Source organism: Corella eumyota, chromosome 3 (genome assembly GCF_963082875.1).
Source record: "Corella eumyota chromosome 3, kaCorEumy4.1, whole genome shotgun sequence".
NCBI classification, from domain to species: domain Eukaryota; kingdom Metazoa; phylum Chordata; class Ascidiacea; order Phlebobranchia; family Corellidae; genus Corella; species Corella eumyota.
In genome coordinates, this window is record NC_137492.1 from 258,020 (window position 1) to 272,812 (window position 14,793).

Genomic DNA, 14,793 nt, shown 5'->3' on the forward strand with positions numbered 1-14,793 from the left:
ATTAAAGCCCTAATAAACATTTCAGAAAATCAAATTACAAATATCTAATTTTCTGTAAATGAATTGAGAAGAAAATAATAAGGTTTATAAAAATTATAAATTAATTAAAAACAATCTGGTATTTTGTATTCTAAGTAGCCTTGAGTTAAAATGTTAAAATTATACACAAAAATGTTAACAACATATCATCATAGCAATTTTAAATTTAATTCCATTTTTTCCTATTGTCAATTTTTGCTACTCCAAAGCTTAACAATAACAAAAAAAACTTAAAGTTTCTTAACCACAAATTGTATTATAAAGGGCGTAATTTCACATGTTTTAATCAGCCTATGACACTCAGCAACTTCCTTTCTGAGAGCTGGATTATCAGTTTGTTGAATAATTTTGAGTGAAGTTTGAACATCAAGTATGGCTTCTTGTATTGACCAAGCTTAAATTTGCAATTTCCAATTAAATAATGACAATATATAGATATTTTCCTGCTTTTAGTTAAATTATGACCAATTTTTTGGTGGATTTCAAGTGAAGTTTGGAGATCAGATAATGCTTCTTTATAATGACCGAGCTTATATTTGCACTTTCCAATGCAAAAATGACAATTAGCAACAATATTGTTCTTAGTTGGATTGTCACCAATTTGTTGGTAGATTTCAAGTGAAGTTTGGAATTCAGATAATGCTTCTTTATATTGACCTAGCTGATATTCACAAAATCCACTCCAATAATGACGATTAGCAACATGACTGCTCTTAGTTGGATTGTCATCAATTTGTTGGTGGATTTTAAGTGAAGTTTGGAAATCAGATAATGCTTCTTTATATTGACCGAGCTCATATTTGCAAAATCCAATTTCATAATAATCGTTAGCAACATGACTGTTCTTAGTTGGATTGTCATCAATTTGTTGGTAGATTTCAAGTGAAGTTTGAAGATCGGATAACGCTTCTTTATATTGACCGAGATTATTTTTGCACAATCCAATCCAATAATAACAATTAGCAACATCACTGTTCTTAGTTGGATTGTCATCAATTTGTTGGTAGATTTCAAGTGAAGTTTGAAGATCAGATAACGCTTTTTCAAATTGACTGAGCTGATATTTGCATTTTCCAATATAAATATAACAACTAGCATCACCGCTCTTTGAAAACTCAGAATTTTTTTTTAAAGTATTTAGGAGAGTTTGATATTCTAAAAATTCTTCTTTATACTTATGGAGCATATCAAGGCCTTGTCCAATTAAATCCAGATGGGAATAATCATTACTGCTCTCAGTTGAATCCTTATCAATTTGTTGATGAATTGTAAGAAATTTATAGGCATTATTTATTACTTTGTTAATATGACTGAGCATAACCTCAAATAATTCCAATTCTTGGTAACAACTAGCAACTTCCTTGCTTTCAGTTGGATTGTTATTGTTTAGCGGGCAAATTTTAAGTGAGGTTTGAAAATCCAGCATTGCTTCTTTATATTGTTCAAGTTCATATTTGCACATTCCAATGTGGTAATGATGATCAGCAACATCACTGCATATAGTTGGATCATCAACTTTAAATGAGGTTTGGAAATCAGATATTGCTTCTTTATATTTACCACCTATAAATTTTATCCTTCCTAACCAATATAAAAAACTTTTACTAGAAATTATAGGATAAGAGTGATCTTCGTCCTTGTTTTTTGACTGTTGTACAGTATTTATTTGGTCTTGCATGACATAGCAGAGTAATGGAAGTGAAAGTACAACAGGTTTTGTTATTTTATCAACTTCAAATATGCTTTCTTGAAACTGAGTAATCGTTTGCAAATACCCTGCAAAGCTTCCAATTCCTGTAGTTTTAGCTACAAATTCGCCTCCAAACTCCGATTCTTCAACCATATCATCCTGAGATTAACTAACCATGTAAACTCTTAATCTCATCTCACATGCAACAGCGATGGCAAATTTGAGATTACAACCAAATTCTTCAGTTAATTTATTTTCTTGAACAAGAATTTCTAGAATGTCAAAGCAACAAGGTTCTTTAATGCCATGAATTTTTCCAATTGCTGAAACAAATAAAGTTGAGCTTCTGTAAACCAATCTTTTTATGTTGACTTTTTTTTGCATATGAAAATGGTGTAGTTGTGCAACCATGTGAAAATCTATTTTATTTTCAATAATTTGACCCTCAAGCGCTAATTGAAACTTACTTAAATTCAGCGAATTTATTTCCATATTAATACATTCTTGAAATTGATAATAAATTTGTTGATTTCCAGCAACAAAACATGGCGTCATCAACATATCAGCCAAGTGGTAACCATTCTTTGTATCTTCATCTGACCCAACAAGACTTGCCATTTTGCTAACAGTTTGAATTAGTTCAAGTGTAAATGGTTTGCTTTCTGTTTCAACTTGTCTTCCTAATGGAAATTTACAAGCATGTGGCATCATTCCATCAAAGGAAATGCCAAGGGGTGTAACAGCATCATAAAATTTTAATTTAGTTGGTTCTCCACCGTTCAAACTTGGAATTTGAACTCTAGAAATATTTGTTTCTCCAAGATTAATTAAAATAATTTGAAAGACCACAGCAAACCATCTGAAGTATTTCTTTATTTTTTCCTGATCCTTTACTGGCATATCTTCAACTTTGTCATCCAAAACTATGACATTTTCAAAATCAGAGTAAGGAGTTATTTCCCTTCTTGAAAGTGATCCAAGTCCCACTAAAGTATATTCACATAGGGGATTTCCCAATATTTCTTCACAAAACCCAGCAAGGCGTTTCATAATCTTTGTATAATCTCTACTTATATTATTCTGCAGGTTGCTTATAGCCTCAACTTTTTCACTTTTGAGTTTAGTAAATTTCTCATAAGATATGCCTTCAGGAATCTGAGAAATGTTTTTGAGTATATTATTAACCTTGTTTCTCATTTCTACAACAAAGGTTGCTATTGTTTTGGAGTATAAATTCAAATCTGCTTCTTGGTTTGCTGCATTTGCAAATTTAAGTAATTCAGAGCAAAATTGACGAAGATCTTGTGTAATTTCTTCCACATTTTCAGGTTTTCTAACAATAGCTGCATTTAGTAAAGCTGCACTTTGAATTAATTTAATTTTGTCAGCCTGTTGTAAACCTTCAGTTTTGTAAATTAAACCAAGTTTATGAAAAACTTTTGCAGATTGTTTAGGAAATTTTTCTTTTCCATTTCTGTCACAAATTTGTTTAAGTTGTTCAATAATCTCAACTTCTGTAGCCATTGTTTTACTAAAGTAAATGAAATAAAATATTTTCCTTTAAAACACCTTTGGATATTCCCTTAATACAAAATTTATAATTTTTTTCGTCAATTAATATTTGTTATTGAACTGTTGAAAGAATACCTTTTTTTGCTAAGCTAAGTAGACTAAAAGGTAGCTCACAAGCCTAAACCAACAAAAACTAAATTAACAACAAGAAATTGAACCAACTGGTTCACATATACCAGTTAACGTTAAAGAAAACTAGTTCTGCGACAAATTCAATAAATCTAAACTACTAATTGCTAATTAATGAGATCTGAATTGACTTTCGCGTACGTTTCCTAGCAACAAATGGGTAGTTACATACGAGGCTGATGTGAGACTAAACGCGTCATAATTAAGTTTATCCTCGATGTAAGACCAGTTTAATAAAATAAATAATTTAAGTAAACGTCACTAACGTTAATAAAAAAAATCTTTGAGATTTTAGAGAACAAAAGTTAGTTAGCATTTATAACAGTTTAAGCTTTTTAAAAAGTGAAAATCTAGCAAAACAATTTCCGCAAAAAAACGAATTTGAAGAGTTTTTTATTTACACATTCCTGAAAATGTTTTAATTTTGTACTACAATCTAGAATATCACAAATCCTTTAAACTTATACACCTCTCCATAGGATAAATAAAAACATAAAACTCAATTAAAAAAACAAACAAATTTGGGGATTTTGAATTACTAAAAATAGTTTAAAAGTTTTAACAAAATATTTTTGTAATTTTTAGTTTTGATAGAAACATTAAAAAGATAGAAAAAAGAAATCGAAGTATTTTCTAAAAGGCTCATGAGTAAGGCAATGACATAAAATTCTAAATAATTCTAATTTTCTAAAGATTCCTAAAGAAATTTGTTAACAAAAATAAATTTAAATTTGCAAAAAACTTTTTGATATGAAATTGCACTTCAACAGAATTTCGTATTTGTTTTAAATTTCAAAATAATTTTGTCTAAATGCAGAGGTCTCATGTTATGCATCTTGCATATTTTTAGTTTCAAAACTTTCTTGATTTTTCTTCAATTTAACTTAAAAAAGAATTAAACATGTGTTAGTAACTTCAGTTAAGCCAAGTTTAAAAAAAAAAAAAAAAAAAAAATTCTAAAATTATTGTTACCTGATTGGTGGTCTAGTTTGATCCTGATTGGCCGCAACATTTCCTGTCCATTGTGACACCCCAGGGGGCGGGGGTGGAGGGGGGTTCGGGGAGGAAGGTAGAGGGGGTTTCAGGTTAAACCCAGATGGGTAAAATTGGGTCGGGAACCCAGTATAAGGGGCCTGAGTGAACGGAAATTGTTGCTGCTGCTGTTGTTGTTGTTGTTGTTGGGTTTGGTTGGGGTAATACCCTGGTGGGAAATACCCCTGGGTGGTTCCCCACTGTTGAGACCATGTTTGTTGTTGTATAGATTGTTGTTGTTGTAGATATTGTTGTTGTTGATCGCGTTTGTGTTGAAATTTGTTGAAGCAATTATTCTCCCACGAAGGTTTACGTTTGTTCCAATCTCTGAATGAGAAATTTAAAATTTCAAAGTTTATTTTTTATTAATTTGTTTAAACTTACTTTTTGTTTTTCTGGGGATTATTTGAAGAAATCGTTGGGATTGGATTTGACTGCAATTCATCTAAAAATTAAATTTAAAATATATTTAAATAAATTTAGTTTAAATATAAATATTTAAAAGTCATTATTTAAAGTTTGAACTACTTTAAATTTAATTAAAATTACAAAATAAAAAACCTTGTTCATCAGCTTTCTTTTCAGCACTCGATGTCTCAGTTGTCTCGATTTTTTGACCTACTACCATTTCTCCTGAGCAACCCCTCTCAAGTTTATCCTCATTATTTTGACCACTAGGTGTTGAACCACAGCTGGGGGAGAGAAGTTTTGAATCGTCGAAACTCGAACTTGAACCAGGAGAATCTAAAAAAAATTCGAAAAATTATTTCGATTCTAATTCTTTTCTAAAAAAAAATTAAATTTTCACAAACTTGTCACAATCTTCGGTCTTTGTTGTCGTGCAAGTTGTTTCTTTGTCCTCGGATACTCGACAACCAATGCCGTGGAGACCTTTTCTTTAGCAACCATACTCGGCGACGAAGAATTTGTTGGTAACGCTGACACAGGAGAATTTGTTGGCAACGCTGGGGTTAGTTTATCCTCAATTTTTGTTACCGCTTCTTCGTCGATCACCAACCCGACATCTTCAGGACTCTCTGGCTCTTCAAGTGGCTGATTTTTGATTTTATCCTCAACCTGTTTGACTGGAACCAGATCTGGTCTTTTCACCAAAGTTGGTAACCCTGGGATGGTTGTTGTTGGGTTCATGACCTCACTTGGAGTGGTCAGGGTCGGACAAGGTTTGGTGGGTTTGACCTCACCACATTTACCCTCCTGAGGTTGACCTTTGACCTCTGGATGCTGGTCTTTGGTCACTGACGTTTGTTCGTTGATTTTCAAAGATTGACCTTGGCCTTTTAAATCTTTTCCACCGACCTCTTGACCTTTTTCATTGGCTTCTTTAACTTTATCAGAGTGAACTTGACCTTGATTTAGCATTAAATGGCTTTGTGCACTTTCGAGCTTGTCCTTAGTAAACCCTTGGAACTGAGAGACATTGTTAGGCGACCTTTTGTCCTGTGACCTTTGACCTAGTGAACCCTTGGTAATTGATCCATGACCATTTACCAAATGACCTTCCTTTTTCTTCGGAGATCGGTGAAGGTCACTCTCAGGGGCAGAATCGGTGGCAGAGTCAAATGAAGGTCGTGGAGAGTTGAACTTGAGAGCTCGAATTGGAGAACTATCCACTGGTTTAACCCCCATTTCTAGTGGGGTTTTGGGGGACTTTTCGAATTCAATTGTTTTTGCCCCAAATGCCACCTCAGTCGTGGGAGTTAAGGGGGAAAAATTTGGTTTTGAAATTTTGGTTGCCTGGTCTGGGATTTGAACTTGAAGTGGGAAGTTTGAATTTTGTGTTGTTGAAACTGGGTGGATCATCGACAATGCTGACATCATTAACCCTCGACCCATACTCGGGGTATGAATATGGGGGTATAGTGATGTCACAGAGGGTTGGTTGCTAATCTGGTTCAACCCCGGCGATGCAAACCCCGCAGCACCCGGTGGTCTGGGGTAAGAGGGGAAAGCATTGGAAGGGAATCCCCCAGTGCTGGGGCAAGGCACAGCAAAGTGTTCACTTTTGATCGGTTTGTCGAGTTTTAGGTTGGTTGTTGTTGGATGGTTCGGAGCCAAATTTTGATGGTTGTTTGGTGCCAAATTTTGATGGTTGTTTGGTGCCACATTTTGTTGTCTTATTGGATGTCTTGGTTGGTTTATATGGTGCGCATTTTGTTGGTAAATAATTGGTGTTTTGGTTAATGAGTTTGTTTGCATGGTTGCTAGATGATTGGTTGCTAAGTGACCAGTTGGCATGTGATTTGTTGCTAGGTGACCAGTTGCCATGGGATTGGTTGCTAGGTGACCAGTTGCCATGTGGTTGGTTGCTAGGTGGTTGTTCTCTTTTGGACTTTGTCTGATCGGCGAACCATTTCCTTTGTAAACCAAACTCTGTATGTTGAAGTGTTGGGGTTGTGACGGACTTGTGACCTGTGGCTTGGTGCCACTGTTGAGTGGCACAGCAGGGGTGTCAGGGGGGGTTACGGGGGAGAACTCAGAGGGGTCATGAACTTTTACTTTTTTACGCTTGGATGGTTTTGAGCCATGCATTTCTTCTCGATAATTATGCAAAACCTGAAAAAAAAGATTTTTTAGAAACCATGTTCTTAATAGTTTAGATTTATTTAAAAGTTTTAATGTTTTATATAAAAGTAATGACATTCCTAAAATAAATTCAATTACTTTTTAAAAAATAAAATAATTTTTAAAAATGTTGATCACCTGTTGCACAATTTCCATTGCTTCAGTCGGAAGTTTTTCGTGTTTAGTTTGACCTTGATCTGAGGTAGTTCTAATGGGGTCAGAGGTAGAGGTCATAGGGGCCATGTAGTGGTGACCTCCAGGAAATAATGAAGATAAATAAACTGAACTGTGAGAAGCAGGGGTACCTGAGAAAAATTATTTAAAAAAAAAAATTGTATTTTAACTCAAAAATAAAAAAAAAATTTTATAATGTACAAGACAAGAATTCTAAAATAAAACATTTTTTTTACCAAAACTTTTCTCATTATGTCGTTCCAACACCAACAAAGCGTCCCTCAACAGATTATTTGTTCGATCCTCGCTACTGTACCTACAATGGGGATCTCCCTTCAGGGGCTTTCCCTCGAGCTAAAAGCAAAACAATTTAGTTAACATTAACAAAAAAGTAATTAACTTTATTTAACCAAATATAAGTTTGTTCAACTCACCAAGAAGTTATTTTCTTTCTGCAAAGCTTTAAGGTTGAGGTAAATATGTTGAAGTTCGGATTGTAAGTTCTGCTTGCGAGCATGCTCGGCTGTGATGAATGAATATAATACACTCGGATCACTGTTCTCAGTTTGAACCTGGTGGAAAAAAATGATTTTAAATTTTAATTCAATGGTTTCAATTATCTAAAAAATGCTTAAATTTTAATAAAAAATATAAATAAATTTTGGTAATTTTTTGTTTTTCAAAAAAAGAAAAAAAATTTAATTAAAATTTAATTTTTGGACCTCGTTAAGTCGTGCTTGAGCGAGGGCTGTGCAGTCATCCGTTAACTTTGTAACATCGACATGAAGAAGATGAAGTTGGGTTTTCAGTTTATCCTCATTATTCTGTACTGACTGGATTTGAGTTTGTAACCTCTTTGTAAAAACATTGTCAACAGAGTCGCACATTAATCTTAAAACTCGCATCTTCCATTTTTCTAAAAAAAAAAAGAAATTTAAAACAAATTAACATCTGTTGGGTACATAAAAAAAGGTGTGTTTTAACAAAAAATGCACAAATTCCATTTTTAAATTAAATTTTATATTTAATAAAGGAAAAAAGAAATTTTGAACAAAACTTACCAAACATGAAGTCGAGAGCATAAAGTTGTTTGTCTTTGAAAGCTGGGGCAAAGGTGTTAGGGGGTGCTGTGATTATGGGATGACTGAGGTCAGCAACGTTCACATATTCACCCGGGTCTAAAGGGGGTTACAACAAAAATAAAAATTGCCTCAACGAAAAAGTTAACTTTCTAAAAAACGTTTATTTATTAAAAATTAGTTATTTGAAGTGTCTACCCAAATGTTTAAAGTGTTTACCCAGATATTTAAAGTGTCCACTTAAAATTTGTAAAGTGTTTACCCAAAAAGTACTTACCCCGGACATCACTGCCGACAGTTTTGTCGTGGAGGAACTGAATAGCATCAGACATTTTCGTTCGTTTTCCTTCTTTGTTGGTGATGTTGTTCGGAGATCTCGATCGCTTTGGAGCAGGTTTCCGGTTGCTTCTTCGTTGTCTTTTCACTTTTAGGTCATTAGGATCCAAATCCTTAAGAAAATTAAAGAGTTTAGTGTTAAGTCAACAAACAATACTTTATATACACTTTATAAGATTTGTTTATAAGAAAAAAATATTAATAAATTTAAATCTAAAAATAAGACAAAAAAATGACAACAATTTATATATAATGAGGCTTACTGAATGATATATTTATGTATGTGTTCAATTTATAAGCCTAAAAGATAAATGAAACTGTCTCTTGTGGTGCATGGGTAAATTATCACAGACAAATATTGGTTGAAAGTTGCGACCATATTATATTTAAAAAAATCAACCATAAGAGGAGGCTCTAAACTAGTGAAATTAACTTAAATAGATTTTTTTATTAAAATCGAAAACAGGAAAAATATTCAAACTAAATTTCAAATTTTTAAACCTTTTTCTTCCTGCTTTTCCCATTATTCTTCCTCCTCCTCTTCACCACAAAATCTTCATCCTCCGAGTCCTCCTCACTACTTGTTGCCCTGACAACCGATGATGTCATACTTGATGATGTCACAGAACATGGAGTTGAAGATCGTGAAACACAAGTCGAGTCAGGCTGGGAAGTTAAACAATTTATTGTTGTTTATTATTTTAATTATTTTTACAATTTCACAAAATATTTTAAATTTTTTTACTTTTCTGAATCCGTTTAATTTCTTAACTCCTGGTGAACTCCTCTCTTTGATGACTAAAAATATTTAAAGTTTAAAGGTTGAGATTAAATTGATTAAAAGTTAAGTTTAAAGTTGCAACAAACCTGTTGTTGGTCTCGTGTTTTCTTTTCCTTCGATGAACTCCGATTTGATTCCAGTTAACTAAAATAAATAACTCGGTTTTAATTTAACGTTTAAATAATTAGAATCAAAATCAACATCCTAAAAATAAACCAACAATTTACAATTAAGTATATAACGACCCTACCTCAATAAATAGTGTCAACTTCATTAAAAAAATAAAAAGTGCCTACCATTTTATCAGCAGATAAAAAGTGCCTACCTATTTAACACCAAGTAAAAAAGTGCCTACCATTTTAACAGCAGATAAAAAGTGCCTACCATTTTTTCAGCAGATAAAAAGTGCCTACCATTTTAACAGCAGATAAAAAGTGCCTACCATTTTAACAGCAGATAAAAAAGTGCCTACCATTTTAACAGCTGGCGAACTTTCCTTTGACCTCCTGTTCTCCATCTCAATTTCTTCTTTTAATTTTGGATCTTTTTGTGCGAGGAAATATCGTTCCAGCATCGTTCGATCCACGATCTATTAAACATTAAAAATAAAGTAAAGCTTCAGTTATTGGCGGCATGCTATAGCGGTAAGAACACTTGCTACACCACCATGAGGTTGTGGGTTCAATCTCCACTGAGCTCATGCTGTAGCGCCCTTGAGTAAGGCGCTATAAACTGTTTGAACTCCAGCTGAGCCAACACTTAATCATCAACCCAAACTAGCCAGAGGCAACTCGAGACTGGGTCGAAGTATACTCTATGTTTTTGACCTTCCCACATAAAGGGTAAAAGATACACACGAAAAAAAAGTTTAAAAGTGAAACAAACCTGTAAGTAGTATGTGACTGGGTTCGGAGTCCACGAGACTGAACCTCTGAGAGGAGATAGAACCGAAACTTTAAGAATTGTTCCAATATCTAAACAACAACAATTTAATCAATAAAAAAATTAAAGAAATTCTTACAAAAAGGGTAACAATAAATTAAGATACCCTGAACTTTACACAACAGCAAAATATAAAACAATTAGTAAAACTAAGGGTTTGGTTTATTATAACACAGCAACTAAGCAACTAATCTATCCATATAACAACATGAATTATAGCTTGAAATAAAACTTTATGTGTATAAAACTAAACCTAAGAAAACATCACAACCAACAAGTAAGATGTACAAAACTTTAGAATATTAACACTGGGAATCAAACCTGAAAGATTGCGATCAGTAATCCGGAAGTTGACGGGAGCAAAAGCTTTGGAGGAGACGATCCTGCATCCCTCCTTTAAGTTGGCGAACCTCAACTTTAATTGATGATCAACCTCCGGACCAAAAGCATAATTGTTTACAAATATAACCCTGTGATATAGAGTTATTTTGATAATAAAAAGGTTGAAAAATGGCAACAAAAAATCAAAGTTTGAACAATAAAAAGTAGCACAATATCAAATTACTTATTTTTTATGTTGTAAAAAAGGGGACAAAAAGGAGTTTAAAATTTGCCCCTAAAACAGGGTTTCCATTAAATAAACTTACGAGGCTCCGGCGATGCGTGATTTGAATTCATCGTCAAGAAAGTCCCCGACTTTAAGTTGATATGGTCGATACTTTTTCCCGTACCATTTCATCCATTTCTTGAACTCTTTGTCCATGTGCTTTTAAGAATAAACAAAAAATTTGTAAATTCTACCTCACAAAATCATTTTAAATTTATTTTTATATCAGAACAAGAGTTTTCACTTACTTGTGAATACTTGCCGGGAAGTGGGGCTTTTTCTATTCCGTGGCACAAGCGGCACGGAGATGCCGCAGCCACTTGCAGAACAACTTGACCCACACCTTAAAATAAATAAAATATTTAAGTTTAAAAAAAAAAAAAATTTCTACAAAATGTTTTACTTACCACTCCCAAGATCTAGAAAAACGTCGTCCTCGGTGAGTTTAAGTTCCTCCAACATTTGTTGAACCAGATCAAACGAGGTCTCCCCATAAACTTCAGGTGAAAATGGTTCGTATTGGTTTAACTTTTCTGGTTCAAGAACGCTGTGGTTGTAAACCTAAAAGCAATAAAGAGATATCATTTTTTTGTATATATCTTTATCCTCGATGTGGGAAAGTCGAATGCACGACTTAAACATAGAGTAACATCAGTTACTCTGACCCAGTCTTGAGTTGCCTGTGGTAGTTTGGGATATTATAGATTATGATTGCCTGATAATTATGTTGCTGATTAAGTGTTGACTTAGCAGGAGTTTATACCCGTTTATAGTGCCTTACTTAAGGGTGCTACATCATGAGAGCAGTGGGAATCAGACCCACGACTTCATGGTGGTGTAGCAAGTGTTCTTACTACTACACCACACTGTCGGCCATTCTTATATGCTTGCAGAACTGCAATGGTTTCCAATAAAATGAATTAAATTGAAATACAGAAACCATATGGATCGAATTACTTTGAAATTTAAAGTTATACAAATTTAATATTACAAAATTTAGATATATTTAAAACAAGATTAAAGTAGATTATAAATTATGTTGTACCCTAACTTAAATAACAAACAAATTAAACAAAGAATGAAAAACACTGAATTCCAAACAAGCTTCAAACAACCACAAAAAAGAGGGGGAAATGAATAAGAAACAATTTCCTAGAATATCAGGTTACAAAGTTGAATGAATTGTCACCAGATAAATTATGGCAAAAAAATAACAAAATAGAGTTAAAAAAATTATATTATATATATACAATACATAAAAGAAAGGCAAATACAATATCCTACAAATTACCCCAAAAGAAAAGAGTTAAAATTAAGCATATTATGGACAAAATAAGATATAATAACACAACTATATTGTTGAAGGTAAGCTTACCTGTTGCATGATATGCTTAAGGAGTCCACATGAAGGTTGGGTTTGCAGTAAAGCTGATTTACTTGTCCCTTGCCACTACAAATAAATGTTAATTAGCATAACTACTAAGCATTAACTTTACAATACTACCAACTTAAATACAGTAATAGTGAAAATCTAAATACATTATACCACTTAAGCCTTAAGTTGTGCAAAAAAAGACCTAATTTATGTAAAAGTTTAATTTTATTGTAAAATATTTCAAACCATAACATTAGTTGTAAAACATTTTGTTTATGTTTAGATTTGAAAAGTAAATACAACGAACAACATCATTACTATAACTTACTTGTGATAAGATTATAAATAAAAACAAATTTGGTTAAAATAGCCCGAGTCAACAAACTTATTGATTTTATTGAAATATTTCATAAATAATTTAAACAAATATTGTAAATATTTTCTCACCAGTTGGAGAATGGATTCGATCGCTCGATTGTACTTGTTGCACAACTCATTCATGCTCTCATATCTTTCAATAAAAATAAAATTTAAGCGTTATATTATAAAAATAAACTAAAAAGGTTATAAACAATAATTTAAAAGGATATTCAATTTTATTTTAGTTACATTGTTTTAATAACTAGTCAACAGTCAACCCTACAAACTGGATTTTGATTATCATTAAATAGTGGTAACTAATATTTTCCCATGATAACTTCTGTACAACACTAACAACAGTTTGTACTTATTTTGTAGGTCTATGAATTGTACATACATATATATATATACTGTCCACTAAGCTTGAATATAAACAATTTTTAACCAAACCTACTTTGTCGTGTCGTAGTTTTTAAGAATATGTTTTTCCATCGCCATCTCAAGATCAGGATAATCTTTGCAAACCCATCTGCAACAAATCAAACATTAACTAAAGTATCTATAAAAACTCTTAACCAATAAAATGTGAGTCCACAACCACAATAACTCTTCAACAAATTTTTCCAAATATTTACCCAAATTATTAAACAAACATTAAAATAATTAAATAGAATGTAAACAATAAAAAATAAATTCCATTTAAATATATGAATAGAAGTCGATGTTTCCTTAACATTTAAAATTTTATGAAAGTTCATTAATGATTAACTTGGGAAGTAAACAAACTTTAAGTAAAACATTCATCAAGTTTACGAGCATTTTACTTAATGCAAATAATTTACAAATTCTTAAATAAAATGTAGAATATCAGATAAACATGTGAAATAGCAAACGACAAAAATAAACATTGTTAAAAACTTACAGTTTTAAGGTAAATTAACTGACATTTATTACAATTAGTTTAACTTACCTAATGGTATCAATGATTTCAAATGCACCATCTCTAGTGTCCTGAAAATAAACAAATTCAATCAACACAAAATAAGAACAATAATAATAAAAACATGAAAAAGTAAACAAAAATTCTTCAAATATTTACTTTAAACAAAAGTTTTAATAGAGTAAAAGAATTGCAAGTGTCATGATATGAAGAAAAATTAACTTAAAATTTTTTTGTAACAAAATATAAATTGTCATTTTCATGTAATAGAATTTTCAACTAAAAATAACTTAACCATCAAACTCACATATTTTGGTAGGGGCCATTTATACGTTGCACATTCTGCCCCTGCCGGACTTTTCAACCTCAGAACCTTGGGTTTTTCTAATTCCTTGTTCATTTTTAGCTAAAAAATTAAAATTGAGTGAAAAGTCAAAATTTAAAGTTCAACAAATATACAATCTATTTAGTAACTTAATTACTTGTAATTGGTATTAATTTAATTTATCCTGGGTTTGGTGACCATGCCATAACATACTTAAAATCTTTATGAAAACATTAATACTTTTGGCATGTTTTAAATCATTAAATTAATTTTGCCATTTTTTCCCGTCGCATTGTTGTAATATTTTTGTGTTTTTATTTAATTTCATTAATCTGCAAAAAACCTCAAGTTTTTTTTTAACTAATAATTATAAGCCAAACAACTTTACTTAAAAACTGATTAAAAACAATTTAAAGAAGGACAACACTTACAATAAATAACTTTTAAGTCTCATAAAATCCAATAAATTAATCCAACTTTTAAACTTTTCTTCATCAAATAAGTTTATTTTCAACTTTTGAAATTATCCATTTTTCTTTTTTAGTTTGTTCTTTAACATTCTTAAAATTCACTGCAAAAAAAAACAAAAAGCGTTTTGACAATGAAATTTAAAAGATTATCAATTTAGGAATAAATGATTAACTAAACATTTAACGTTAGTTTAAGAGTTCGATAATTTAGTTTAATTTTTAAAAGCTTTGCAAAACAAAAAACTAAACCTGACAGTCACGTTAAATCTAACAATACAAGATATACCAGCTTATTAAGGTTCGGTTGTAAACCTAACCACAAGTCTTATAACGTATTAAAATGTCAATTCTACTACAGA

The 14,793-nt window shown here is 31.8% G+C and overlaps 1 protein-coding gene across 1 annotated transcript; it reads right to left on the bottom strand.

Annotated features, from left to right (window-relative positions):
• Positions 1-3,881: 3,881 nt before the first annotated feature.
• LOC145744877 (uncharacterized) lies at positions 3,882-14,536 on the bottom strand. Its single transcript, XM_082562842.1, has 26 exons — positions 14,396-14,536; positions 13,947-14,045; positions 13,670-13,710; positions 13,154-13,228; positions 12,787-12,850; positions 12,340-12,414; positions 11,372-11,525; positions 11,213-11,307; positions 11,005-11,123; positions 10,679-10,827; positions 10,301-10,389; positions 9,888-10,004; positions 9,502-9,559; positions 9,380-9,432; positions 9,136-9,300; positions 8,576-8,747; positions 8,281-8,397; positions 7,942-8,135; positions 7,654-7,791; positions 7,456-7,573; positions 7,184-7,350; positions 5,275-7,036; positions 5,024-5,206; positions 4,847-4,907; positions 4,403-4,789; positions 3,882-4,313 (listed from the first exon to the last, which is right to left on the bottom strand). The coding sequence occupies exons 2-26, from the start codon at positions 14,037-14,039 to the stop codon at positions 4,310-4,312; spliced, it is 4,650 nt and encodes a 1,549-aa protein (XP_082418968.1). The 5' UTR covers positions 14,040-14,045; positions 14,396-14,536; the 3' UTR covers positions 3,882-4,309.
• Positions 14,537-14,793: the final 257 nt, after the last annotated feature.

Bases quoted from the DNA above. Each gene is read 5' to 3' on its own strand.
- LOC145744877 (XM_082562842.1), bottom strand. From the start codon at position 14,039: ATGAACAAGGAATTAGAAAAACCCAAGGTTCTGAGGTTGAAAAGTCCG. The intron at 11,124-11,212 runs GTAAGTGAAAAC...TATTCTTAAAAG, and splicing joins TTCCCGGCAAGTATTCACAA to CACATGGACAAAGAGTTCAA. The intron at 7,351-7,455 runs GTAAAAAAAATG...AATTTTTCTCAG, and splicing joins ACATAATGAGAAAAGTTTTG to GTACCCCTGCTTCTCACAGT.